The sequence below is a fragment of the Phyllopteryx taeniolatus genome, chromosome 14 (genome assembly GCF_024500385.1).
Source record: "Phyllopteryx taeniolatus isolate TA_2022b chromosome 14, UOR_Ptae_1.2, whole genome shotgun sequence".
In the NCBI taxonomy this organism is placed as follows: Eukaryota; Metazoa; Chordata; class Actinopteri; order Syngnathiformes; family Syngnathidae; genus Phyllopteryx; species Phyllopteryx taeniolatus.
Window position 1 is genome coordinate 4,357,466 of NC_084515.1, and position 27,740 is coordinate 4,385,205.

The 27,740-nt window shown below is 40.0% G+C and overlaps 2 protein-coding genes across 3 annotated transcripts; one reads left to right on the forward strand and one right to left on the reverse strand.

Annotated features, from left to right (window-relative positions):
* Nucleotides 1–88: 88 nt before the first annotated feature.
* LOC133488670 (mitochondrial fission factor homolog A-like) lies at nucleotides 89–11,594 on the reverse strand. The gene is made up of 7 exons (XM_061796824.1): nucleotides 11,436–11,594; nucleotides 9,466–9,687; nucleotides 9,155–9,327; nucleotides 4,664–4,749; nucleotides 4,377–4,547; nucleotides 1,780–1,855; nucleotides 89–1,432 (listed from the first exon to the last, which is right to left on the reverse strand). Exons 2-7 carry the CDS (start codon nucleotides 9,680–9,682, stop codon nucleotides 1,301–1,303), a joined length of 855 nt encoding a protein of 284 aa, XP_061652808.1. The 5' UTR covers nucleotides 9,683–9,687; nucleotides 11,436–11,594; the 3' UTR covers nucleotides 89–1,300.
* A 1,214-nt stretch (nucleotides 11,595–12,808) lies between these two features.
* On the forward strand, nucleotides 12,809–25,908 carry stk25b (serine/threonine kinase 25b). Of its 2 annotated transcripts, XM_061796822.1 has the most exons (12): nucleotides 12,810–13,255; nucleotides 14,240–14,331; nucleotides 17,134–17,364; nucleotides 17,440–17,496; nucleotides 17,576–17,684; nucleotides 19,491–19,648; nucleotides 21,905–22,090; nucleotides 22,972–23,117; nucleotides 23,363–23,468; nucleotides 23,548–23,619; nucleotides 25,513–25,649; nucleotides 25,720–25,908. In XM_061796822.1, the coding sequence occupies exons 4-12, from the start codon at nucleotides 17,461–17,463 to the stop codon at nucleotides 25,757–25,759; spliced, it is 990 nt and encodes a 329-aa protein (XP_061652806.1). In that variant the 5' UTR covers nucleotides 12,810–13,255; nucleotides 14,240–14,331; nucleotides 17,134–17,364; nucleotides 17,440–17,460; the 3' UTR covers nucleotides 25,760–25,908. The 2 variants fall into 2 exon arrangements, with proteins under 2 accessions (XP_061652805.1, XP_061652806.1); XM_061796821.1 differs by lacking the exon at nucleotides 14,240–14,331 and having other exon boundaries at nucleotides 12,809–13,255.
* Nucleotides 25,909–27,740: the final 1,832 nt, after the last annotated feature.

Below are 27,740 nucleotides of genomic sequence, written 5' to 3' on the forward strand. Positions count from 1 at the left end.
CCGAGTGAATACAGGTTTCAGTCCTCGTTGAACGACGTAGTTTTGGTCCTAAAGCGGCGACGTAACCCAAATTCGCACGTAAATTGTAACGCACCGTAGTCTAACCCTATAACGGAAAATCAAATATTTGTAGATTAATATTTGTATGGGCGCTGCTCTTAATTAAGTGTCGTCACCCGAGTACGCTTGGTACACAGGAAGTTCTGGAGTCGCCTCCTCGTAATGCTTACTTTAAACAGTAGGAGGAAGCGTTGCACAAAATAAAAGTCATGGAGAATTTCATTACAGCAATTTATCAACAACAAATGTATTGATTTTTCAATTCAAATAAAACATCAAAGACACACAGATAAGAAAACAATATATATACCCTCAGCGTCAACTCTATATAGAATTAAATATCCTGACATCTAGATTTTACATAAACATCTATAATGCACTGCTACAGAAACAACAGCTCAAAGACTGGATAGGGGGAAAAGGTAACTTCTATTCATCTTCTGGGGAAAATGTGTGATGAAGCGAGGTCAAAACATGGAAAGCTCGTGTAGAAAATTTACATTACATCCACATACAGGTTATGTAACTCATAAAGTAGTAAAAGAAAGAAAAAAAAAGAGCAATAGTTTGACAATGCCGCATTTCACTACTGTACATCGATGTTTTGGTGAAACAGAACACAATGAACATTCAGCATAAATCTTATGGCCTCTTTACATTTTTTTTTCCATTATACTTTGACACTAAGAATATTTATTTACTGCAGCTCCAACTCTGGACTGGGTTCCCAAAGCAATTGTTGCCAAAGTAAAATATTATCTTGTTTCTCATTTAATGATTAGTTCCAAAAAAAAAAAAAAAAAAAAAGTATTTGGCTGCACAGCATAAAAGACATGAAAAAAAAAAAGGTAACATACAATACACCTACTAAACAAGTATCAGTGGGCAAAATAGATCCAAATATTTTTTCTTGGTTATGAGCAACATAACCACACTTTACCGCTTGAAAAATAATATTAACAATAAAATGCACTGCAAAAGCAGCAAAGGTGTCGCACAGTACGTATGATCTAAAACAGTGCTGTATACAGTGTAGATTTTGAAACCTGAATTTCAATCATTTCCCATAAAAGCATGCGATGGATGACACTGAAAATGCAGTTGATTCCAGCAGTTTTCTAGATGTTAGAAAAGAATCCCTAATTTGTCAGTACCAAAACATTGCTTTGGCTCCATGTGTTTTAGGAGATGCTCTCTTTTTTTTCTCCCCCATAATTTTCTTTTTTATTTATTTATTTTTTTAGCGGCGGAACCAAACCCAGGTATTAATAAGCCAGAATGCAACCGTAGCAGAATACAGGACCATTTCTCGCTTGGAGCGTTCCTTGTTTTCTTCCTCCAGCATCTGCAGACGGCGGTTAAGCTTCACAATCTGAAAGATCACACACATAAAAATGTATTTTCTTACTGGCATGCACCTGGCAATGGGACCGGATCCTATCATTTTTCATTATTCATCTCAACATAATAAACAATAATACAGTGAGTGACCAATAACTCACAAAAAGTACATTCAGGATGGGACTAAAATTAACCTAAAATGCACAATAACATTTTCTTTACATTCAAAAGTTTATAGAAAGTAAAATAAAGTTTTAGTGCATTTTAGTTTCATCCTGAAAGTACAAACGAAAGCCCAATATCCCTAAGTTTTTGTGAGCAGTGTTCAATATATTAGGGACATTACATGTATAACATGTTGGAGTCATGTGAACATACTTGTCGTCGTAATGAGGAAGCGTCCACTAAGCCAGACTCATCTGGGTTCATTTCCAAGGCAAGGTCCAGGTGTGTCCTGTGCGATGTACAGTGATGACAAGTATGAAAGACACTCTCTAATAACAAATCCACGTAAAACACATTGAAATTAAGAATTAGTTGGAATTAATTTGAGGTTGTAATGCCAGAGTGAGGTTTCTTCTCTATATTGCGGCTGAGACATTGAAAGTGACATTTAATTGGCACAATTGGGAATATGCATCACGCCAGCCTAAAGAAAAAAAAGACACATGGACTCAGATATTACGATGTACAGTGGCGACTTGAGATCTGAGTGAGTCGAATTAAAAGCCTTGGGACACGAGCAGTCGATCGGCTTTTTTTTTTTTTTTTTTTTTTGCTTTGACTTGCAAGCAAAAATTGGAGATATGAGCGCTATATGTTGGCAGCAAGCTCAACTCCCTTCATAACAAGCAGCAGTTAGTGAACAATTTAAAAAAAATAAAAAATAAAAAGAGGCACAGTGGACGACTGGTTAGAGCGTCAGCCTCACAGTTCTGAGGAGCAGGGTTCAATCCCCGGGGCCGCCTGTGTGGAGTTTGCATGTTCTCCCCGTGCCTGCATGGGTTTTCTCCGGGCACTCCGGTTTCCTCCCACATCCCAAAAACATGCATGGATTGGAGACTCTAAATTGCCCGTAGGTGTGAATGTGAGTGCGAATGGTTGTTTGTTTGTTTGTGCCCTGCGATTGGCTGGCAACCAGTTCAGGGTGTACCCTGCCTCCTGCCTGATGATAGCTGGGATAGGCTCCAGCACGCCCGCGACCAATCCCCGGGCCCGGCTGTGTGGAGTTTGCATGTTCTTCCCGTGCCTACGCGTTTTCTCCAGGTACTCCGGTTTCCTCCCACGTTCCAAAAACATGAATGGTGAAAGTTAATTGAAGACTAAATTGTCTGTAGGTGTGGATGTCAGTGTGAATGGTTGTCTGTCTATCTATGCCCTGGATTAAAAAATGTAGTTTATTTGATATTTTATGAAAAATAAATGGTAACTGGACTGCACTTATATAGCACTTTATCTACACCATCACAGTGCCCAAAGCGCTTTACAAAGCCTCACATTCACACACACATTCATAAACCAATGGGCGACTGCTGCGATGCAAGGCACTGCCAGGCCCACTGGGAGCAAATAAGTGCAGTCCATTTACAATTCATTTTTCCCAAGATATCAAATAAACTACATTTTTTAATGTATCTCAAGATTCAAATTAACTTTGCTGGTTGCATTCCTTAACCGAAGAGCACTGACGTCCGTATTATTGGGAGGCTTTTATTTTGAAGGTGGCTTTCGGTGCGAGTTGGCGACCTATTACCGTAATGCTTAGTATGAACAAAATTAGGGGCGGCTGGTTTGACTGCTACTTTACGAGTGGAGGCTGGCTTGACCGCAGTGGAAAACAAGGCGAGGTGGCCCGAGTTGGAAGATCAACTCGAGCAATGGATTAATGAGCAAAGAACAGCTGGGAGAAGCGTCTCTACAGTCACTAGTCGACTGAGGGCAATAACTCAGAGCATGCCATCATTCCAGGAGGCTTGACGAACCGCTTGACATCCGTGTAAACAGGGCGTTCAAAGGGAAGTGAGCGGCGTGGGAGCCATGGAGGACAGATGGCGAACACAGTTTTACTAAGACTAGGAGGCAGCGCCGGGCGAGTTACGCCACAATTTGTGAATGGATTGTGGATGCTTGGGCTAACGCGTCTGCTTGCACTGTTGTTCGAGCTTTCGTAAAAGCCGGCATCATTTCTGAGGAGCCGCAGGGCAACGAGACTGACTCCGACAATGACGAGAGGGAACCCGGCGTGTTTGTTGGAGAACTTGCCCAGCTGTTCATTTCGGATACAGAACATGAGGACTTCGATGGATTTGTGGATGAGAATTGATAAAAAAAAATAATGTGACTACATTGTTAAATACTTCAATAAAGTAGAACCGAACTCAGTTTTGAGCCCGCTGCCTTTTTAAAAACATTGTTTTAGCGTGCATGCATGCTACCGTATGTTTTAAGCTAGCGTATGTTTTACCATGCCTGCGCCCAATAATACGGTGTCCCTTATGTATGTGTGAAGTACAGAAATAGACCCCGTAACTGAGACTGCGCCATTTAATATAGTGCGCCTTATGGTCGTGAAAATACGGTACAATGTTTTAGTGTTATTTTTTTAAATTAAAAAACAAAAATTCTGATGTTTTTTGGGGGGGATGCTGGAACGGATTAATCGCATTTCCATAGGGACAGATGAGCTGAGATGAGTGTTTTGAGTAAAACAAGCGTGGTCACGGAACATTAAACTCGTATCTCAAGGCACCAATGTATCGGATATCTGCCAATGCGACTGCAGTGTAAAAGGACAAATCGGATATACCCAGTTAATCCGGTGTTGACTTCTTTGAAATAAACACTGTTTTGCAAACAACACAAATGCATTAAAAAAAAAAGAGCAAAAGCAGTATAAAAATAGAATGCATGGATATATAATACATTTTCAAGAATAAATTGAAGGGGGAAAAAAAAGGAAAAAAAAGAAAATTCACCGGCGGTGACTGTCATCCAAGACTTCAAGGACCTGCTGGTAGGCCCGGCGTGTGGTGGACTGGATGTAAGCCAGGAAGCCCGCGGCTGTGAACAGGTTGACGTTTGCGTCCTCAGGGGAGCACAGAGGGGGACACATGCGGACTGGGGGGGCAGAAGGTGAAGGTGTTACACTGTCAGAAAGGTAAGTGGAGAGAAACAGTAAAGAGGGGGAGATTTTTGAAGTAGTTAGGAGTAAAACAAGAGGCAGAAAAGGCACAAGCACTATAGAAAAGAAGCACGTCCTCACCTTACGTCACCTCTGATAATCTGACTGCTATGGCGACCAGATATGAACTCACTGGTACTGCGTTCCCTTCGAGATCGAGAATGAGTCTGTGAATGATACATAATCTAGGTCCGTTTTTCCCAACTTTTATTGAGCCAAGGCACATACAGTATTTTACATCTCATGGTACAATACCAAACAAAAATGTCAAAAAAGTGGATATACTGGTTTGGGTTGCATGGTGTACTGGTAACCAAAAAAAGTACAGTGTTATCAAAAATAGTACAATATCACATCTTTTTAGTAAAGTTTTTCCCCCCCAGAGTTGCTATGTGCAGCTAGACAGATACTCAGCATAGTTTTTCACTTTTCTACGAAGGATATTATGAATTATAAACCAGTGAGGGAAAAAGACAGTACTATGTGCTGGTTTTCACAGGTCTACGTTTTTGTGATAACTTCTGTGAAGCAATTTTTGTGGGATGCAAATTTCAGCAGCTGCGCAAAATATTTTATTTTTAACAGATTGTCTTTTTTTTCCAAGAGGGTATATATAAAGTATTATTTTTATGTAATAAGATAACCTTTATGAGTCCCACAATGGAGAAAATTACGATATCCTCCAATACCTAATATGTTGAATGAATAAAAATACAAAGAATTCAAAGATGCATGTTGGGCCTCTCTGATTCCACTGCTTTAACTTATGTTTTGGTATGGTATGGATTCAGTATCTGTTAACATCGCAAAGCTATCAAAAGTACAGAATATTGCTACCTCCGATGCCAGATCCTTATGCTCCAAAATCGATTTTTAAATCCAAACACTGATACTTCAGTTATTCAAAGTAATGTACATCGTTAAGAGGAACACATTGGAAAGTAACTAAACTATTGAGATTGTCTAACTGCTGCGCAGTTGGTGGAACTACTTTTTCTTTCGCTTGGAAAAGTCCATAATGATTAGATTAGATTATGACGCAATATTTTTATTAAAAAAATAGGAAAAATAGAATTAGTTTATCCACTCTTCAGAAAAGTAAACAGGAGGGAGGCCTAAATGCTCCCAACTTTAAACACCATTATTTAGCTAACCAATTACAATACCTCATCAAATGGATGCACCACAATGAGGAGCAACAATTGGCTAGAATTTAAACAGATAGACTGCAACAACATCAAACTCTCAAAACTCCCATCTTCAACGCCATAAATGCTTCAAGAACCCAATAATCGCATCCACCTTAACGGCTTGGTGGAAAAATTTAGAATCTATGGGATCTCAATTAGCTCCCAGTATGCTCTCCCCAATCTGTCATAATCCAGATTTCAAAATTAACAATATACCCCTTCATTTTAGCACATGGGAACAACATGGAATTGACCACCTACAACAACTATTTAACGATAATGTTTTTAGGACAACAGTGATGAAATGTTCCAAGAATTCCAAATAACAGGCAGAAACTTTCTTCAACACAATAAATTAAAAGCAGCAATAATTTAAAAAATAATAATAATAAAAAATAAAAAATAAAAATAAAAAGAATACCAACACTCCAAAGCACCCTCAAACCGGCAGAGTTGTGTCAACCAAATAGTGAAGCTTCTTCCACAAAGGAAAAAAATAAAATCTCTCAAAATTTTATAAATTAATTTCATGCACTAAATCAATGCACTAAATCAATGCACTTACCAATGCGAAGAAGACCTTTCTATGTCCGCTGACTGTAACTACTAGATACAGGTATGGAACAAAAAGGTTTAGTCTTCGGTTACACAGAAACTCTCTTATATTTTGAATTGAAGGATTCCACTTTCCTCAAGATTGTGCATACTTGACGGCTTAAGCACAATCGACCTCCCTAATAAATATTCACAATCATTACTCTTCGTTAGCTACCACTAAGAAAACAATTCTATTAAACTGAAAAGAACCAAACAAGCTATTAACATCAAACACTGGCTAAGTCTCATCATAGAATATATTGTGTTAGAAAAAATATCAGCGGAAGGAAAAAATCAATTACATATATACGTAGATCGCTGGTCACCCTTCCTCACCATGCTAAATCTAGATTCCTTTGCCTGGGTAGTGTGCCATCTGACAAGAAGACTATTTTGTAAGTGTAAAAGTAAACTTTTGACTTAGATTGTTGTAGTTTTATTATTATTCCATTTGTCATTCGCTGTATTTTTTCTTATTCATTCATGTACTTGTTTTTTTTATTTATTTATTTTTTCTTTGTCTCTTTTTTTTCTTTCTCACACTTTAGACCGATTTGTATGGTGAAAGGACACATGCACGCAGCGGGTCTCTTCTCTTCTTAACCTTGTGGTTGCAGTTCCAGCGTCTGTGGGGGCGGGACTGTCTTCACTCTTTCCCGATCTCGGGGGGGGTAACCACTGGATTGACCTCCCGGGGAACACTGATGGTGTGATGGTGGACCCGCCCATCTTCCGTGGGTGCTGCAGCGGTGCCAGCTGGCACCCGCCTAGGTCCCCCGCTGTGGCTACTGGTGGGGGCGCTGGGGCCCCCCTGTTGCTCCTCGGGCCTGCTTACTCCTCTTCTTTCCGTTCCTTGTGTCCCGCTGCGGTCGGCTCTTGCTCTTCTCGTCGGGGGGCTGCGTGGTCCCCTGCGGGCTGTGGGGCCTGCTGTGGGGTTTTTGTCCCTGCCTGGTTTGGGGACAGGTGGGGGGGGGTGTCCACCTCCCACACTCGAGGGAAGGTAGTGGATGCTGGCTGGAAAGTGGGGATCCCGGGGTCGCTGCGGTGGGGCTGCCCTTTTTGTCTGTGGTTGTCCTGCCTGATTGGCCCAACCTGCAGGAGCCATGCCTCTTTATCACTCACCTAGCACACACTCACACCACTCACTGTAAATATTTTTCTCACTCGTCACATCTGGGTACACCTATATATCCAGGGGTTCCTGGAGGACTGGTATGGGGTCGGGAGGGTGCGGGTGTCGGACCAGGTTTCAGCACGTCCTATGGGTGGCCGGTTGTCGTGCCACCTCGGTGGGGCCGGCAGACCGCCCTGGATCCCTCTGTGTGGGACGCGTCCCGTCCGCCGGGCTTCTCTCGGGGGACTCCTGGGCCCGAGCCCGCCTCTTGATTGATTGGGTGGGGTGTGTCAGCAGGCACACACCCCTGGGACTTGTTCGCTTGGTGTGGGGCCACTCACTTATTGCAACAAAAAAACTAATGAATATGCGAATTGCTTGGGTATCCCCTCACTCACACTCTCATCCTATAGACGTATAATTTACATTGTCATTCCCACTACACTTCAGTTGTACAGCCAGGTTCACGACCCTTGTCCTGCATGCTTCTTCTCGTATACTATCTTGTCCTGTCCTTTCCTCACATAGTGTAGCACTACTGCCCCATATAACACTCATATCTGTGTCATTGTTCTAGATATACAAGGATGTACTTTTCTCATCTTGTTTACAGTTAGTGCTTTGTCTTCCTTTCTCACTCCCCTCTAGAAACTTTGTTCTGTTCGACTGATCGACTCTGATTCTCAATATTCATTATAATACTAAGAAACCACAGCGGCAGCTTAAATTTCCACTGTGACACAGTAAAACTGTTCTGGCATAAAAGGGATACAGATCCTCCACTATGCTTGACATAACAGCTGAACAGGACCAAAAAAAAAGGGAAAGTGCATAATGCGTAAGCACAGCGGCAAGCCATGCTACCCAGTAAGCAGAGTAACTCAGTCTCAGATGTACACAATGGCAGAGTGTAAACTGAGTCATGCGTGAAGCTATTTCAGTTTCACAAACAGCCAAGACATGGTCTGCGATATTTGTGGAAAAACGTAAGGAGTTGTGGCAATACATAAAAGGGATGTTCTGATCACATTATCGAGTCATTTCATTTTGAATATCTGCCGATACAGAGTATTCAGTATCGGATCAGAAAGGAAACTCATGGTATTGAACATCACTAATTTAAAGTCAAGAAAATCAGCAGTTTTGGTGCAGATTTTTTATCAAGAAAAATTGACATACATTGCTTTAGCTAAGGCGGTACGGTGGACGACTGGTTAGAGCGTCTGCCTCACAGTTCTGAGGACCAGGGTTCAATCCCCGGCCGCGTCTGTGTGGAGTATACATGTTCTCCCCGTGCCTGCGTGGGTTTTCTTTGGGCACTCCGGTTTCCTCCCACATCCCAAAAACATGCATGCTAGGTTAATTGACAATTCTAAATTGCCCGTAGGTGTGAATGTGAGTGCGAATGGTTGTTTGTTTGTGTGCCCTGCGATTCGCTGGCAACCAGTTCAGGGTGTACCCCGCCTCCTGCCCGATGATAGCTGGGACAGGCTCCAGCACGCCCGCGACCCTTGTGAGGAGAAGCGGCTCCGAAAATGGATGGATGGATGGATGCTTTAGCTAATGACATAAAATGATGTGGCGGGCTGGATCTGGTCTCCAGGTCTTCAGTATGAAACCTGTGATCTAAATGGATTTAAAAAAAAAAAAAAACACACAGATTTGTCTTACTGCGTGGCTGGGGTTGCTCTTGCTTATTTGATCAGTTTCCAGGGAGCCCAGGGGTTGTTCTGAGAGTGTGAGAACACGCGGTGGGGCCTTCATGTCCAGGAGCTCCATGGTAGGAATGGACTGAATCAGGTCCAAGTCTCTCGGACAAGAGAATTGAGGATCCCCATCATCCGCTGTGTAGCAAGTGGAAAGAAGAGAGTCAGAAAATGACGAGTCACTGAGCTTACAGTGTCAGCGGCAGGTAGCAATAGAGATACTGAGAGAGTGGAAGAGTCACAGAAAGGCATAGTATAATTCATGTCTGAGCTCACCTGTAACGACAATTCGTTCAGGCACCTGCATCAGCGTTGAATGAGTGTGCAGGGGTTGCTGCTGTGGCAGAGAACCATCTTGGTTTTCCGCGGCCACCTTGAGGGTGTCCGGGATGCGCATGCGCTGGCTGATGCCCTCCGTGTACTCCAACTCATAGTGGATACGGTTCATCTCCGCCACCTCGGCGGGGGGCGAGGTGAACGACGGCCCACTCATGCAGCCTGTGGGAGAAAATAGAAACACACATTTGTACATAGATACAAATTAAGACAAATTATCCCAGCTATCATCGGGCAGGAGGCAGGGTACACCCTGAACTGGTTGCCAGCCAATCGCAGGGCACATACAAACAAACAACCATTTGCACTCGCATTCACACCTACGGGCAATTTAGAGTCTCCAATTCATGCATGTTTTTTTGGGGGATGTGGGAGGAAACCGGAATGCCTGGAGAAAACCCACGCAGGCACGGGGAGAACATGCAAACTCCACACAGGCGGGGCCGGGGATTGAACCCCGCTCCTCAGAACTGTGAGGCTGACGCTCTAACCAGTCGGGCCACCATGCCGCCTAATTCATATCAATTACAAGTAATTATATTTGACTTCTCATCAAAACAGAAAAATATAATTACTTGTCATTACGTTTTGAAAACGTGTTGCCAAACTTTTCCAGAACATGGCATGAGTTTCACTCAAATAGTAATAATTTGTCATTACTGAGATTTTTTAAATCCAATTGCATATTTGCCCTAAACAGTCTTCCCACATATTTCACTTAAATGTAGGCCATAACACACATCATTTTAGTTCTAAAATAAAACTTGCAGGACATCTGAACTAATGCATTAACAGACCACTGCTTAATACCAGTATCTTAGAATTTTTACCACTCCAAGTACCGGTACAGACCTACAGTATTGGCAACGGCACCAATATTGGTATCGCCAGTATCTGTGTATCACTAGAAAAACACAACAATTTCAACAAACAAGAAGAGTCAAGTTTCCTCGATTTAACTTAAAGTTGCGGATTGCCATTATGACAGGCAATTATGCTTTTAGGCTAATGACTTGGACAATTAGTACAAAGTGGGAAATATTATTGACAGTGATTTATGATGATGAATTACAATACACACAAAATAAGGTGTATGAAACTGTTAATATACATAATGTATGCATAATAGCTCTACTCCACGTTGAAACTAAAAAGAAATTACAGTGAATTTACAATTATGTAAATATATTAATTATATGCTAGTCAAATTCTGCAGTGACATTTATGAGTACAAAATGAGAGGTATAAATATACCGAACATGAACAGTATACAGTAGGTATATGTTAATATGCACATTTATTTTACACATTTTTACAATATTAATCCATATTATGGCACAGCTCTGAGACATGCAACACCGGGTTCATACACAGGCATTTATTACAGCTTTAAAAAAATAATAATAATAAATAAAAATTTTTAAAAGAAAGAAAAGAAAACAATTCTGATGACATTATGACAATTAGATCTCGTCCCAATCAAGCAAATATTAAGACAATCTTCTAATTCGCTTGACGGATGATTCCAATGTAATTAGGTTCCTGCGAAATTCATAAATTAATTCTGTAAACAATTCATCATATCATCATGTGACGCGCCAAACGGAACTGATACTGTATGTGAGCGAGACCATTTCACGTTCTTCTGCATTAAATTACATAACACGAAGGCTGAGCTGTTGACACACATGACCTCGACGTCTGTAAAGGGATTTAGACGTCCATCAATCAAATTCAACCATGAACGTTAATGGTGTCTAACGTCACAAAAAAAGGTTCTTTACCATACGTCACGGTTTAAACAAGCGGTACGGTCACGACAGTTTGTTTAGCCATTCGCTGTAACGGTCTAGCCCAAAACGTCGGATTTATGAGACGCTTGACTCAACCTAAACCGAACGACGACATACCTTTAGTAGTTGATGTGGGGGATTTAAATATTCATTGGTCAAATGGATGGCAACTTGTTCCGAAATGCAAAGACGCGAATGAGTATAACCCGGAACAGAATGTAGAATCGATTAAATGAACCAATGAACGGCCCTTTTAAACTGGTGGTGTGTGTGTGTGCTTGATATAGGTATCCGAAGTGCCCGCCGGGGCGGAGCTGGTGGAAACAATATTTTTTTTAACCATCAAATTTCGCACATTGCATTTTTTTCCATGATCGAAAAATTCGGTGGAAAAAAAATATAGTGTCAACAAGTCTTAAATTGTTACTCAAATTAAGATATCCCATAAATACCAAAACCTTTATCAGTGGGGCCGTGCCAGTTTGAATTGTATTTTCTGAGTTTAAAATAATTCTTTTTGTTTTTACAATGTGTGTATCGTTCGTTCTTTCCATTTTCAATTGGCAATCAAAAATCCAAAAATGAAAAACTATTTTAATTTTTTTATTTAACATACACAGGAAAATGTATGTCTCAGAAAATTGTGGCTGCTAACAAGCTAATGTATCTTTACTAACAATGCTTACTACCAAATTCCTTGGTGACTGGATCATCCAAAACACGACCAATATTAAAATAAAAAAATAAAAATAAAAAAAGCAAAACCTTATTATTTTAATTCTTTATTTTTTACTTTAACACAAAAAACTGGAAAACAAATGTGTTTGAAAAATGTAGGGGCGGCTATGCTTGTTGCCAAACCTTTGAGTCACGCAAAACCATATTATTATATATTAAAATCAAATTCAATAATATTTTTAAAGTGATTTTTTTAATCTAACACAAGAAAAAAAGGGAAAACAAATGGCCCTCAAAAAATTGTGGTTAACAAGCGAATGTATCTTAATAATGCTCGTTACCAAACTTCCAGATCATGTAAAAATCTAATTTAGACCTGTGGCTTATTTTTTCAATGTTATATTTTCAAACTGACCCTTCAATTGGATTGAACAATCTTTTTTTTTTTTACTTTCCTTTTTGTTTACAATTAGGCAGCATGCAGTGGTTAAACGCATGTCTGCCGCACAGTTCTGAGTTTGGTTGTTGGAATTTGCATGTTCTCCCCTTGCTAAAAAAAATAAAATAAAATAAAATGTTTTCGTCACAGAACTTTTTTCCTGTTGTAAATGGGCAACTTTTTAATTTCTATACTGTGGCATTTAGGGGAGCACATGGTATTTATGTTTGTTTGGCGTTAGGATTATAAAGAGGTCCATGGATAACAGTATCTCCTGTATGGAGAAAATAAGTTTGAGAACCCCTGAGTAGGTTTCTCCAAACTACAATACGATTGCCTACAAATCCCAGCATTCCACCGGTTTTAACACCAAGCTGCGCATGCGTTGTTTGTCAGGGCCATTATTTTGTCCTCAAGCTGTTGAACAACGGCGCTTCGTGAAATGAATTAAAAATACCGAACGCGGGTGGGCTATTTTTCTCTTCGCCCACCGCCACGGACATACATGGAGTGTCTCGGCCGCTAGGACGGCTTGTCGCAGGGCTGTTGGCTGCCCGAGTGGACTTGGAGGCCCCGACGACGGTGCTCGGAGTGACAGCCCCGTTAAGAGAAGAAGCAGTAGGCTGGCTGGCTGGCTCTTTATCTTCTTGGCTAGCCACCTAAAGCTAGCTTCCTAGATAGCGACGGAAGGAGGGAAGGGATGGGGGCGGGAGGGAGGAGGTACAAAAATAAAGTAAAAAGGACACATTGATAATCCCGGAAAGAGTGAAACAATCAACTTGAAGAAGAGATGGCACACCTACGAGACATGCAAAACCAGGTACATGAAACAACATTTGTACTCTATATTCACACACTGTCAAGACAAGGCTTTCATTGTAAGGTGGGTCATCGTGGGAAGACGAAACATGCACAGTATTATTCCAGTGTTTCACAACCTTTATTCAGTTAAGGCATATTTTTTACATCACCAAATAAAATTGCCACAAAAAGTGGATACACAGGTAAGTTATATAGCATCTGCCATGTAGTGGAAGCGCATTTCACTTTTCTGCCTGTCACTATACGTCGCTGGCATAAACAGATGAACAAAAATACATCAGAAATCAAAAATTTTCAGACCAATGAAGTGAATTTGGATCATTTTGCACGACACACCTGATGATATCATGGCACATTACGGGTTGGGAATCACTGTTCTAATGTCAAATCCGTATTAACCAAATTCCTTCTACATTTGTACTAAATGTGCATTACAGTAGCTGAAACAAGTATTTAACACGTCACGATTTTTCTCACGAAATATATTTCCAAAGGTGCTATTGAGATGAAAATGTCACCAGATGTTGGGAACAACCAAAGTAATTCGTACGTACAAAGAAAGTAGAACAACTAAGATCAGAAATTAAGTTGTGTGTAATAATATGTAATGACACAGGGAAAAGGTATTGAACGCATGAATAAAGCGAGGTGCAAAAATGCATGGAAAACCAAGACACCTAAAATCTATCAATCATCAAACAGCAATCCAGCCCCCAGTCAGTGCAAATGAATATCAGCTGGTTCAGTCCATATGTTGGCCTACAAAAAGGTCTCATAGCCAAGGTGTGAGTCAAGACACATCTCATGATGGGTAAGAGCAAAGACCTGTCTCAAGACCAGCTCAAACTAATTGTTGCAAAACATAATGATGGCATTGGTTACAGGCGCATATCTGAGCTTCTGTACGTTCCAGTGAGCACGATTGGGGCCATAATACGTAAGTGGAAAGCCAATCATACCACCATAAATTTGCTTCGATCAGGTGTGACAGAGGAGTCCAAAGAATAATCAGAAGAGTTCTCCAAGAGCCAAGGACCACCTGTGAAGAGCTTCAAAAAGACCTGGAATAAGCAGGTACTATTGTCACTAGACTTTACACCAATCTGATCGGCCTGATCGGTATCGGCCGATAATTAGGATTTTATGCTGATCGGCTGATCGCTTTTAATGTCACAATTCGCTGATCTGATCGGCTCTGCAAAAGACATTTACTCCGCGTCAGCATCGTGTACAGTATATTTGAATTCAAAAGCTAATTTATTTTTAGCCGTGTCGTGTGTCTTTTGACGTACTACTGTAAATATCTGACAACCAATAAAGTTATTTTTAAAAAAAAACATGTCGGCAGTGTGGGACAGACAACACGTCTGATACAGACAACATGTATTGCATGGATCAGACAACAAGACAAATTTGGTCTTTCACGATTGTACTATGTCAGACTACTGCAATAAAATCTTGTATTCCGATACCACCACATCGGGTCTTTTACAATCACTGGGCTTTATCTTGTCAACTCATAATAAACGCGACCGGATACACCATGGCGACGACATCGCGTTGCGTGTATTCCATCCATCCATTTTCTGTACTGCTTATCCTCACCAAGAACAAAATGGGGGGAAACGTGGCTGGTGGTCACCGGTGCTCGGGAGATTACGTTAATTTAAGGCTAGCTTGAGGTATGTTCACATACTTTTAATACGATACCGCTCGCAATGATGATGTCGAATCATGCTCTAAAGTTTTGATGTGTGTAAAGTCATTTTAATTACAATAAAGTAATTCAACTACAGTAAGTTAGCTCCCATTATTTCTGTCATGTTGTAATGTTGGTTTGACCTGACTGATTAGAATACATGACCTGACTAGAGCAGTGATTTCCAACCTTTATGGAGCAAAGGCACATATTTTACAATTGGAAAATCTCTCGGCACACCAACAAAAAAAATGTCACAAAAAGTAGATACACAGTAAATACTGTATGTAGTTCCTGCCATCTAATAGAATGGCATTTATTTACATACATATATACATTATTTCTTGTAAATGAATAATTTTTTTAGCAGTGAAGTAAAATGTGATAATTTCCCACGGCACCCCTGAAGATTGCTCATGGCAGACTAATGGGCCACGGCACACTGGTTTCCGAATCACTGGACAAGAGAATGAATACATTAAGATAGTCATTATGCAGTGTACAAGTATATACAGGAAATTAACAAGTCATTTAAATAGACACATTACTCCATCTTGTGATCAGATCGGTTATCGTTTTTTTAAACTCGCTGATCGGCCCCAAAAATCCTGATCGTGTAAAGCCTTTTTGTCACAAGGAAAACAGTGAGTATTGTACTTTACCAACATGGCCTGTATGCACGCTCACCACGCAAAACCCCAGTGCTGAAAAAAAAGCATGTAAAAGCTCGTTTAAAGTTTGCTGAACAACATTTGGACAAGCCAGTTAAATACTGGGAGAATATAGTCTGGTCGGATGAGAGCAAAACTTACTACTACAAACTACTGTTTGGATGCCATAATGCACACCACGTTTGGAGGAGAAATGGACCTGCACATCACCCGAAAAACACCATACCAACAGTGAAATTTGGAGGTGGGAACACGATGGTGTGGGGATGCTTTTTAGCAAATGGTAGTGGTAAACCGCACATTATTGAAGGAAGGATGAATGGGAAAATGTACCGAGACATTCTTAACAAAATTCTGCTGCCATCTACGAGGATGAGGAAAATGAAACGAGGGGGGACATTTCAGCAAGATAATGATCCTAAACATACTGCCAAGGACACTCTCAATTGGTTTCCAAGAAAAAAAATAAAGATGCTGGATTGGGCTAGCCAATCACCTGACTTGAATCCAATTGAAAATCTATGGAAAGAACTGAAACTCAAGGTCTATAAAAGAAGCCCATGGAACCTTCAAGATTTGAAGAGGAGCAATGGGCCAGAAACACACCATAGCAAAGCATTTGACTAGTTTCTCCATGCAGGAGGCATCTTGAAGCTGTCATTGCAAACAAAGGCTTTTGTACAAATTATTAAATAAATACCAGTTGGCGTGTTCAATACTTTTTCTGTGTCATTTCACACTATTACATACAACTTAATTTAGGATCTTATTTGTTCTACTTTCTTTGTAAGTATGGATTACTTGGGTTGTTCCCAACATCTGGTGAAATTTTCATGTCAATAGCACCTTTGGAAATATATTTAGTGAGAAAATGGTGACGTGTTAAATACTTATTTGTACACACGCACAGTAAATACACTTGGTATGTATATTCAATTTATTACCCGCCAACATGCAACATCTAATGCTTTTTTTCTTGTTTAGATTTAGATTTGTATTTTAAACAGTGTAATTGATGTTTTTCCTTCTTTAATATTGATATGATGTAAAGCTCAACTGTTTATTTTAACACGCCAATGCTTTTGTGCTCCTCAGCAGGCGACGCCCATAATGACCTTAACTCAGTTGCCACGGCATTTACGTTACACAACAAACACATTAAGGAAAATCCAATTTTTCCTAGTACTACTTCTGAAACTGCATTTTCAAACGAGTTGCAAACATTGCAAACATGCATGTAGACGAGACCATTATTTGTCAAATATTTTACACCAAGTACCGCCTTAAAAATCACTGTAACATTATGTACAGTTTGAACATTAACATTAAATATAGTTCAATAAAAAGTGTACTTCACTCATTAGACTCATATCTATGTCAATAAACAACTAAATGAAAATTAAATATTCGAGTAGTAGCAAGTCAAAGAGTGAGTATATTTTTTCGGGACACTCTGTATGCTATACATGAAAAATTCATAATTTTTTAAAAATGTCATTGGACTAGAATTCACGGTTGGATCCTGAGGAGTACTTCACCAAGCAAGAGCGCATTGGCAAGGGCTCCTTTGGAGAGGTCTACAAAGGCATCAACAACCGCACCAAGGAGGTTGTAGCTATTAAAATCATCGACCTGGAGGAGGCGGAGGACGAAATTGAAGACATTCAGCAGGAGATCACAGTGTTGAGCCAGTGTGATAGTCCTTTTGTGACCAAGTATTATGGCTCATACCTCAAGGTGAGTTCATCATTCAAATCATGTCTTCCCACATGGATGCTTTGAGACATCTTTTTGCTATGTTTTGCCTACCAGGGGACCAAGCTGTGGATTATCATGGAGTATTTAGGTGGAGGATCTGCTCTGGATCTGGTAATGTCATTTCTGTTTTCTTGCACCTTTTACACATTTGAAAACTCTAAAAGCAAAACTGTTTTTTTTCCCCAACTAGCTCCGTCCAGGACCACTTGAAGAGACGTACATTGCCACGATATTGCGGGAAATTCTGAAGGGGTTGGAGTATTTGCATTCTGAAAGGAAGATTCACAGAGATATTAAAGGTGAAAAGAATGTCTTTGGTAATACAGTGAACCCCTGTTCATCGCGTGGGTGATACGTTCCAGACCCACTAGCTGTAGCTGAAAATCTGGTATTAAGAGGCTGTATAAAATAATAATAGTTCTACAACCCCACCCGCTTGAAATACATTTAAACTTTTTCAGCATTTTGTAAGTGTATTTGAACGCCAAAAAATTAAAAGTTGTGCCTTGAAATAAGAGCCACCCGACATACAAGTTTTTGGAAATACGAGCCGTCATTTGGCCTTTTTGTTTTGCTTTCACATGGGATAAAAAATGTGAGATAAGAGCGCTTAGATGCTGGCAGCGAATTTGACTCACTTTACAAACAGAGCAGTTTGGCAGATGGTGAATAATTCTTCAAAAAAGAGGATTCAAGCTGTTTAATGCCTCTTCCAGTGGAAGTTTACTGTCAAACTAAACATAAAATGTCAAACTAAGCATTGAGAATTGCGCATTCCACAAGCGTAATGCTAACACATAATGGGAAATGGCAAAGATTACCTAAAAAATGTGGTGTTATAACGCCTTAAGCAACAGATTTTGAACACAAATGGCCGTCTCTGATGTCATAGGCTGTTTCGTACTCAAACGCTGGCACCTAGATCCATTCCACTCATCCACCATCCAAGTAACGGTACTTTTATTCCATTGCAATAATCTAAATGTCGCTCGCTACTTTTATTTATCAATTATTGCTTGTTTATCAACTGTTTCGTGCGCGAGACTTAGACTTACGCGTTGGGCGCTGTTTGTGCCAATCTCATTTAACCGCTAGTGACGTTAAAGTCTAGTGCACCAATCAAACGACACAAGAAAGTCACAACATCAGCTTTCATGTATTGTAGTATTTTACTGGCACTGTCTGCACAAACGGGGAGATTTCATCTCACTTATAACTTGAGAAAACACTATACAGTAAATTTGCACATACACATAGCAAGATTAGAATTTGCACATTCACATTTTATTTTTTTATTTATTTTTCTTTGTTTTTTATTGATGTTCATGCTGTGGTTAAAAAAAACTGAAGTTACTCACTATTTACCCAGTACTTGAGTAATTATTTCACTGTGTACTTTTTACACTTAAGTAATTTTTTGGAGGACTACTTTTACATGAGTCACATTATTGTCAAGTAACAGTACTCTTACTTGAGTACAATGTTTGGCTACTCTACCCACCTCTGGAGCGGACATCCTCTCTTGCTACTCTTACGTTGAAGCAACATTTTTGCTCATCAGATCAGCCAGTGTCTTATTTGTTGCCCTGGTCTTTTGTATTTTCGTGTTGAGGTGTTGCAGGTCGTGGTTTTGGTTGTGGTGCCAGCAGAATCACGACGCACACGTAACATTGGCGACAAGAGCTGATCCACTAGTACATCTTGTATTAATTCGGAAGCGCGCCTACAATTATCTAATTAGTTTACGGATGTTAATGTTAAATGTATTTACCGATGGAGCGATGTTAGGGATGATGTCACAACACAGAATGAATCTTGTAATCTTGTATCTCAAACATCTTTTGAAATTAATTGAAATGACAATCCATTACAGCCCTCCCAAAAAAAAACAGAAATGTTATGTTTAATGAAGAAAAACAACACTGTATTGTAAAATATAAATAGAAAACCCTGATAAAACAAAAAACTGAATGTAAAGAAATAAACTGCGCTACAGTGGGGCGCGAACGGTGAACTGAAATATAATGGTGGAACACTGGAACAAAAATCTACACTTTGAATGATTTCACTTGTATTGTAACTCTTTTTCCTTCTGCTACCTCCAGCTGCCAATGTGCTGTTGTCCGAGCAGGGCGAAGTAAAGCTGGCTGATTTCGGGGTGGCGGGACAGTTGACTGACACTCAGATTAAGAGGAACACATTTGTGGGCACACCCTTCTGGATGGCGCCCGAGGTCATCAAGCAGTCGGCGTATGACTTCAAGGTGAGGCCACAGCTATGCAGAATGGACACTTTAAGCCAGTGGACCCCAGTCACAGACTTGTTTCATGCAGCAAAAGATTCACAACTGTCCATTCCCCTGAATGCAGTTCTTAATTAATTAATTAATTAATTAATGATAGACCGGTATGTTTTTTTCAGGACCGATACCGATACTGATTTTTAGGCTTTACACGATCAGGATTTTTGGGGCCGATCACTAAGTTTAAAAAAAAAAAACGATCACCGATCCGATCACAAGATGGAGCAACGTGTCTATTTATCTATGACCTGTTCATTTACTGTATATACTTGTGTACCTAATTGCTCAAAAAATTCTATTAATTCTAAATAATGTATCTTTTTTCCTCTTATTTATGCCAGTGAGGCATACTGACAGACAGAACAAATGAAATTACTTTTAACAAATACTGATAATGACATGTTTATTCTAACGTTCTCACTGTCCCGGCTATATAGACGGGCGTTGTCCAGAGTTGGGGTCCGTTTGGCTTCCCCCCCACGCTGCATTGCTTGAACGCGGCATGCTCCTCCTTGTGTACATTCTTCAGGTGCCCGATCAAATTTATTGTGTTGAAGCATTTAGAGGACGTTCCCCACGACGTACGTCAGTTGTGCACAGATTGCAAATAACTTACGTGTTGTTTGTCTGAGACACTGCAAAATAGTCCCACACTGACGACATGTTTTTTCACCGACAAGATTAAAAAAACTTTAATGGCCGTCAGTTAAGAGGACTACGCCACAAGTGACAGGTGACAAGTCTAAAAATAAACTAGCTTTTGGATTCATACGCAACGGCTTTTATTCTCACCCACATCCTCTCTCTTTAGCAACCTGCTTTTTCCTATATTTTTTTTCTTCTATTCAATGGTCTGGTCCAATCGGGTTCGACCGCATTGCGCAGTGTGTGGCGGTTCTGTCACCATCATTTCAAAAAAATCATGCTTAACAAAGGTAGGATGTTGGAAATGAAATGAAGGTATTCAGTGCTTTTTTGGGGCGGTTTTGTCATCACATTATAGGCAGAGCATGTTTGGTGCCTGAAAATCAAGTGTAGAACTAAAGCCACATTTTTAGTACGACTGCTGATAGTGCCTTTTAGATGCAGCTTTCCTTGTAAGTTGTAGCTTCTTCTTTGGTCTTTTCCCCTTTCTGAAGAAGCTGCCCAAAGACTTTTTTAAACTCCTTTTTGCTTGCTTGTTTCTTTACTTTTTTTCCAGCGAATCATATCTCCAAGACAAGCTCTTTGACATGTATAGCGGCAACAGGAGGATGCACCTGATTTTCGAAATATAACTTCTATCAGACTGCGATGAGCAATAAAATATTTCATATTGACCCGTGCTTTTAAGTAAAACATCACAGAGGGTTCTCAGTTTGCGACGGATGTGCAATGAACTAGTGAGTGGCGTAAGAATGCATAGTCTGGAGGCACACTTGGTTACCTTCCCGCTGTACTGTTTTTCATTTGATTGTTTTATATGGCCTAAAAGTGCTGTCATACAATTATTTAATGTAATTATGACTTTACGACTGCATTAGCGTAGGTTAGTGACGGACTATGTCGTGTTCTGTCACCGAAACTGAGGGCCTCCTGTTATGTTTCAAAGAGCAGAAACCATATGAGCACCTTTTGTTGTGTGGAAAAATGCACAGTTTGTAATCACCAGCAATTTCATTGGGTACACTTGCACCATCTTTATCTGATCGCCGCTCTATCAAGAGTTCTCCCTTTATTAGGATCATAATACTTTGCTTTGATCCGGTGTCATTTTTCAGGCTGCGTGACATTCTTGAAATTGTTTCTTTTACTTAGATACCAGGGGCAGCACGGTGGACTAAAGGTCACAAGTCTGCCTCACAGTTCTGGGCCTGGGTTTTAATTGCAGCTCCCTGTGTTTTCGTGGGTTTTCTCCGGTTACTCTGCCTTCCTCCCCCATTCCAAAAAACATGCACACAGTTGAACTTTATTTGGGGTTAATCAAAGTCACTTTAAATGATTGCAGGTGTGTGCTGTCTCTCATTTAACATGTTTGATTTACTTCCCCACTTGAAAATACTTTTATATTGAGTCCTACAGGTTATAAGTCACATTAATGATGGAAAAAGTTTTGAAATTATTTATCTTATATATCGCCAAAAAATGACATTTTAACAGGGCTGAGTAGACTTTTTATTTGTACTGTATGTGTGTAATCCTACTGTATTAATTTTGATTCCTTTGCCCTTTTGTTAGGCTGACATTTGGTCCCTTGGAATCACAGCCATTGAGTTGGCCAAAGCCAAACCTCCCAACTCTGATTTACACCCCATGAGGGTCCTCTTCCTTATTCCCAAAAACACTCCGCCCACCCTAGAAGGAGCTTACAGCAAGCCCTTTAAAGAGTTTGTGGAGGCATGTCTAAATAAGGACCCCCGTTTTGTGAGTAAAATTTTCATGGTTTTTTATGCATGGGCGTATCAAATGCTTGCTTGTCAAAGGTAAAATGCTTGCATTGGTCAAACATTTTACTCAAATAACAGCAGTGTTAGGATATATTACTCAAGTAAAGGTACAAAGTAATTATACTTTGTACCTTTACTGCTGATAATTATTGATAATTAAGTAGTCAGTGAAAAACTACTTAAGTACGGAGTCACTCGTGAGGCACTTCTGATTTTTTTTTTTTTTTTTTTTTGCATGAGCATCAAATATACAAAATATAAAATAGGAATGTGTAAACTCCGAGCTTACCCAACCCTATCACTTAAACTAAAGCATTAATGAGTTAATTTTCAATTAAAGCAAATTCAGTCACAATTAATGGTCTTAACTTTCTTATTTTACACACGTGAAACAGCACAATAGGCTGACCAGGAAGAGATTACCTAGAAAACCGCAAGGTTTTTTTCTCAAGTTTGAACTGAGGTAGGTTATTGTAGGCTGAAATGTGGACATTTTTAGGCAGACACAGATAACAACGCATGACCGCCTCCGTTGTTTCTGCCTTGTTTCATGTAAATGAATCACTTTAAAAACTTTGCTTCTGTGCGGGGTCACAGAGACTTTTTTTGTGGTCATGTGACTGCCAGGCTCTGTTTGATTTGATGAGTCAAATTGAGTCAAATGTCACCAGTGGTGATGTTGTTGATGTGACAGAAGTCTCTCTGACAAACCAAAACAAACAGATCGCACAAGCAATAATAGAAAGTATCAAGGAGAATGTAGCTCAATGTAATAGGGTAATATCACCACGTTTTTTAAATTATTTTTTTTGTAATCTTTTGTCTCCTTTTTTCTCTCCCGTGCTTCTTTCGACTTAGAGGCCAACAGCCAAAGAGCTGGTGAAGCACAAGTTCATCACGCGTTACACCAAGAAGACTGCCTACCTGACTGAACTGATCGACCGCTACCGCCGCTGGAAGTCCGAAGGTCACGGGGAGGAGTCCAGCTCGGACGACTCTGATATGTGAGTCTTATATGGTCCACTCTACTCACCTACTTATTGGTTACACAATATTTAGCTCGAGTCAAACTAGGGCTCTTCTATGTCATACCCGTCATGATATTGTGATACTTTAAATGTGGCAGTAAGATGATGTGATAATCGGAAATCAATCCACAGTATTCTTAATACACAATTAACGTGTCCAAATTGTTAGACATAACACTTCTTAAATTGTTTGGTAATTTTCCCTCTATTTCTTTCTCCAGGGATGCGGACAGTGATGTGGATTCCTGCCCCATGTGGACCTTTCCAACAGTCAGACCAAACTCTTTGAACAAGTTACAAAAGGGCTACACACATACTGACTTGGAGGCAAGACACACACTTGAACCAACAAATCTACATCAAATCTATATTTATGTTGAAAAATCATCACATTATCTCTTTCCAGTCAGGGGATTCTGTCAAAAGGCAACCCAAGTCACAGTGCTTGTCAGCCTTGGTGACACCCATCTTCAAAGAGGTATGTCTAAATCACAGGGTTCGCAAACATTTTGGGGCCAGGCACCCCAACAGGGGAGAATCTTTCCCAAGGACCCCCTTATTAATATGAATGTCAATTAAACATAACTACCATGTCGTCAGCCTAATAGCATAACAGTAATTGCCTAAGTCATAGTTGAAAGTTTTTGGGAAAAGAAGAATTAACCCAACAAATTATACAAATAAAAGTCCAGTTTCAACATTTGCGGACCTGGATGACTGGGAATCCACAGTAAAATTAAGAAAAAACAATCTTTAGTAAGCACATTTGGTTTTTTGGTTTTTATTGATGCTGTGACATTAGGTTAAAAATGACTTGGGCAATTATGCTATTAGGCTAACGACCTGTACCTTGCATGCAATAAAAATCAAAAAGTTGCCTATTGCCTCAGAAGTCAAGTCATAATCAGATGAATTTTGCTGGAAAGAAAAGTTGTAATCTTCGGAGAATAGAGTTGTATTTTTCCAAGATAAATTCGTCATTTTATGATCTTAAAGTTCGTTTAACGAGGAAAGAAAGTCCGTTTCACTGAGTGAATTTCAAAGACACAACTTTATTCTCATATTATTACGTGTTTCATTGTGGAAAAGATGCCTTATTCTCAAAAAAATATGATGATGCATAGTCTAAAAAAAATATGCCTTTTGTTCCACAATTTTTAGTACCTGTTATAATGCATTATTTGTTTTTCTAAATTGCCATTCCTATGGCATCCTGACTTTCTTAAGGAAAGAGTAATTTCATACAACAAATTCTATAACTTGACCTCTTAAACTACGTTTTAATTGCGGTATTAATGCAACAACATTTTTATTGTGGTTGTAGTTTATTAGGCATAATGTTACTACAATAAAGTCATATTCTTTACATTCTCAGAGTATGACTTTTTTCCCTTGTTAACTTCGACTTTAACATCGCAATTTTACGGCATTTGATGTCGGGAAAACCGCTAAATTCAGGCTGGCAGGGATTTCAGTTGAAGTTGGAGTCATGACCTGTCCTACGAGTCCAAACCTAGATTCAAACTCTGGAATTTAAGTGGAATTACCACAGTTTCTTTAGCTCTGGAAAAATGTCAAAGTCCAACGGGTCAAAGAGGCTGGAGTCTGAGCTGGTCTGATCACAAAAAAAGTTCATTCTGAAAGGCAAAAGATCAAATTCATGAGCATCTCCCAGGAGAGACCGAAACACAATGAGCAAAGCACAGGCTTTTTATATGAAAAGTTGGGACAACCACTTTTCTCTGATTGGTCAATCCTTGATGGGCTGCTCTCTAATGTGTCATAGAACTGACCATATTTGGCCAGTCCTGGACTTGCTTCCTTAATGCTGTCAAACAAAGTGGTGGTGCTTTTGGGTGGGGGTAGGGGCTAGAACAGATTATCCCTCCATCCATTTTCTGTACCACTTATCCCAGGGTCACGGGCATGCTGGAGCCTATCCCAGCTATCTTCAGACGAAAGGCGCGGTACACCCTGAACTGGTCGGCAGCCAATCGCAGGGCACATATAAACAAACAACCATTCACACTCACATTCAATTCAGAGTCTTCAATCAACCTACCATGCATGTTTTTGGGATGTGGGAGGAAACCGGAGTACCTGGAGAAAACCCACACAGACACGGGGAAAACATGCAAACTCCACACAGGTGGGGCTGGGATTTGAACCCCGAACCTCAGAACTGTGGGGCAGATGTGCTAAACAGTCACCACCGTGGGTTAGGGTTAGGGTTTAGAACAGTTCTTTGGCATATTAAGTCATTTCAGTGGGGAAAATTACGGAACAAATTCAAACAAACTTTCAAGTCAAGGTATACTTGAGATTTCGACTGTTTTCTTTCCTGATCCTTATTGACTCCGTCGGCCCTCAGCTAAAGGAGAAGCGGCGAGCGAGTGGCGGCGGAGTTGGCGCCATCGAGGAGCTGGAGAACGCCTTCAACCTGGCAGAGGAATCCTGTCCGGGCATCTCCGACCGCCTCGTCACACACATGATGGAGAGAGTGTGCAGGTAGACCACTGACATCTGGGATCTAGAAAGAACCTGCCATCGTCTAATATGCCGCTCTTTGTTTTCTCAGGTTTTCTTTAAACGGAAACTCCACGCCGTCTTCGCGATGAAACCCTAAGATGAATGTTCAACCCTCACCCAACAAATCAGACAAGGACCTCAGCTGTGCCCCACCCACCCACTTTTACAACCTGCCCACTCCTCATCACCCCCGCCCAAGAGACCTTTTATGTAGTTATTAAATATTTTTACAATTTTTCTTTAAGTGTGGAGAGTATTTAAGACCAAAAAAAAAAAAACACGTTGGGTATACCTATTAGACTGAAAAGGTGTAATAAATTGAATGGAAAAAAAAAATTATTCTCTCATATTTTCTAACAAGAACACACATACTGTAGAATATCGTTAGCAAAATAGCATGATTGCAGAAGTTATTTTGTAATGTTTTTGCAAAACAAAACAACAAATTCAACAAACAAGAAGAGTCCAGTTGCCTTGATTCTTGTAGATTATTGGTATTTTTTATTGTTATTGTGACAGTAAGTCAGAAATGACTTGGGCAATTATGGAAAAGTGGCCTTTGTGCTTATCAAAATCGAAAAGGTGCCTGTAAACTTTCCTCTAAGGTCCTGATACCCAAAGACTAGAAATTCAGTTCTATGGAGACCCCCCCCCCCCCCCCCCAAAAAAAAAAATACAAAATTAATGCTCATCCAATTCTTCGTCATTTCAAGGCAGGGGTTCTCAAACTTTTCGGGTCCAAGGAAGCCAGAGTAAACTATTCCAAGATTCTCCCATGGAAGAATTAAGGGAACAAAGTCAATTATACTTAACTACCGTCTACCCCTGGAGTGATAAAGTGGTTGACTGGACAGGAACACCAGCATGCATCTTCTAAATACAGACAGACAAACTTGTAGGATAACTGTCTACTTTGACCATGAATGTAACAATAAAGTAACAATACATTGTGGTTGTTTATATATTTAATTGCAAAATAAAATAAATTATGCAACACATTAAAAAGGTCCTGTAAGTCTATTTTCAGAACAGTACACTGTAAATTCATGTCAAGCTGGACACAATATGACAACCCAGTCAGACATGGAAATGCATGGAGCATTGAGTTAATTTAATGGAAAATGTATAACTTACTGTATTAAAACAGGTACCGAATGAACAACAAATTAGCATTAGAGAAATTATCTTGAAAGAAAATCTTGCAAGTTTAGACTACTTGAAACATAATACTGGATCATGTACACAAATGCCTCCAAAAAATAAAAATGTCATTTACCAATTCTACAGTTTTCACATTTCATTTTCACTTCACTCAGTCTCTGCATAAGATTGAGGATCTGAATGTAGAGTTCCTGTTTAAACAAGGTGGATGTGATGGGATTTATGAATCCATGAAGGACATGAGTTATGGTTCGACAGGGGGCAAGGGCATGCATGCCTGATACCACCAGCCCATCATCTGGGTCGGCATCAGCGCTGTGATCCTAGAGAAGTTGCTCCATTGACGGAAAGACCGGAAGGTGAATTAGATTAGAGTAATGAAAATGCTAATGCTTTACCCTTCAAAACTATTTCAGAGGAGACAACATTTGATATAAATACAAACTTAATATTGAAATGAACCCCAAGATTATAGAAAAAAAACTATCTGTAATTATTTTCTTTTTGTCAACAGAAAAATTGGCTAACTTTAAATTTGGTCATGTATATAATCAAGCTCTTTCAGGAAATCCCACAAATTATTTAGGATTTGTGCTTCCCTTTTATGCTAATTCCGTCTTTGAGCCGTGCTGGTTGTAAGTGTTGAATTTTATTTGGTAATGTAATCATAAGATGATAAGATGCAACAAGGATGCAAATGGCTGTAGTGAACACTTTTTTCCAGAAGAGGCACAAACATAGGGTGACCTACAAGAGCGGCGGTAGAAGCACGCAGGTGGATTACATTTTGTGCAGACGATGTAATCTGAAGGAGGTTACCAACTGTAAGGTAGTGTTAGGGGAGAGTGTGGCTAGACAGCATAGGATGGTGGTGTGTAAAATGACTCTGGTGGTGGGGAGGAAGATTAG

Coding starts and splice junctions, on each gene's coding strand:
- LOC133488670 (XM_061796824.1), bottom strand. CDS start 9,682: ATGAGTGGGCCGTCGTTCACCTCGCCCCCCGCCGAGGTGGCGGAGATG. Junction 1,856..4,376: donor TTGGATGACAGTCACCGCCG/GTGAATTTTCTT, acceptor TACATCGCACAG/GACACACCTGGACCTTGCCT. Junction 1,433..1,779: donor CTTCCTCATTACGACGACAA/GTATGTTCACAT, acceptor GTGATCTTTCAG/ATTGTGAAGCTTAACCGCCG.
- stk25b (XM_061796821.1), top strand. CDS start 13,226: ATGGCACACCTACGAGACATGCAAAACCAG. Junction 23,469..23,547: donor ACACACATACTGACTTGGAG/GCAAGACACACA, acceptor ATCTCTTTCCAG/TCAGGGGATTCTGTCAAAAG. Junction 23,620..25,512: donor TGACACCCATCTTCAAAGAG/GTATGTCTAAAT, acceptor GTCGGCCCTCAG/CTAAAGGAGAAGCGGCGAGC.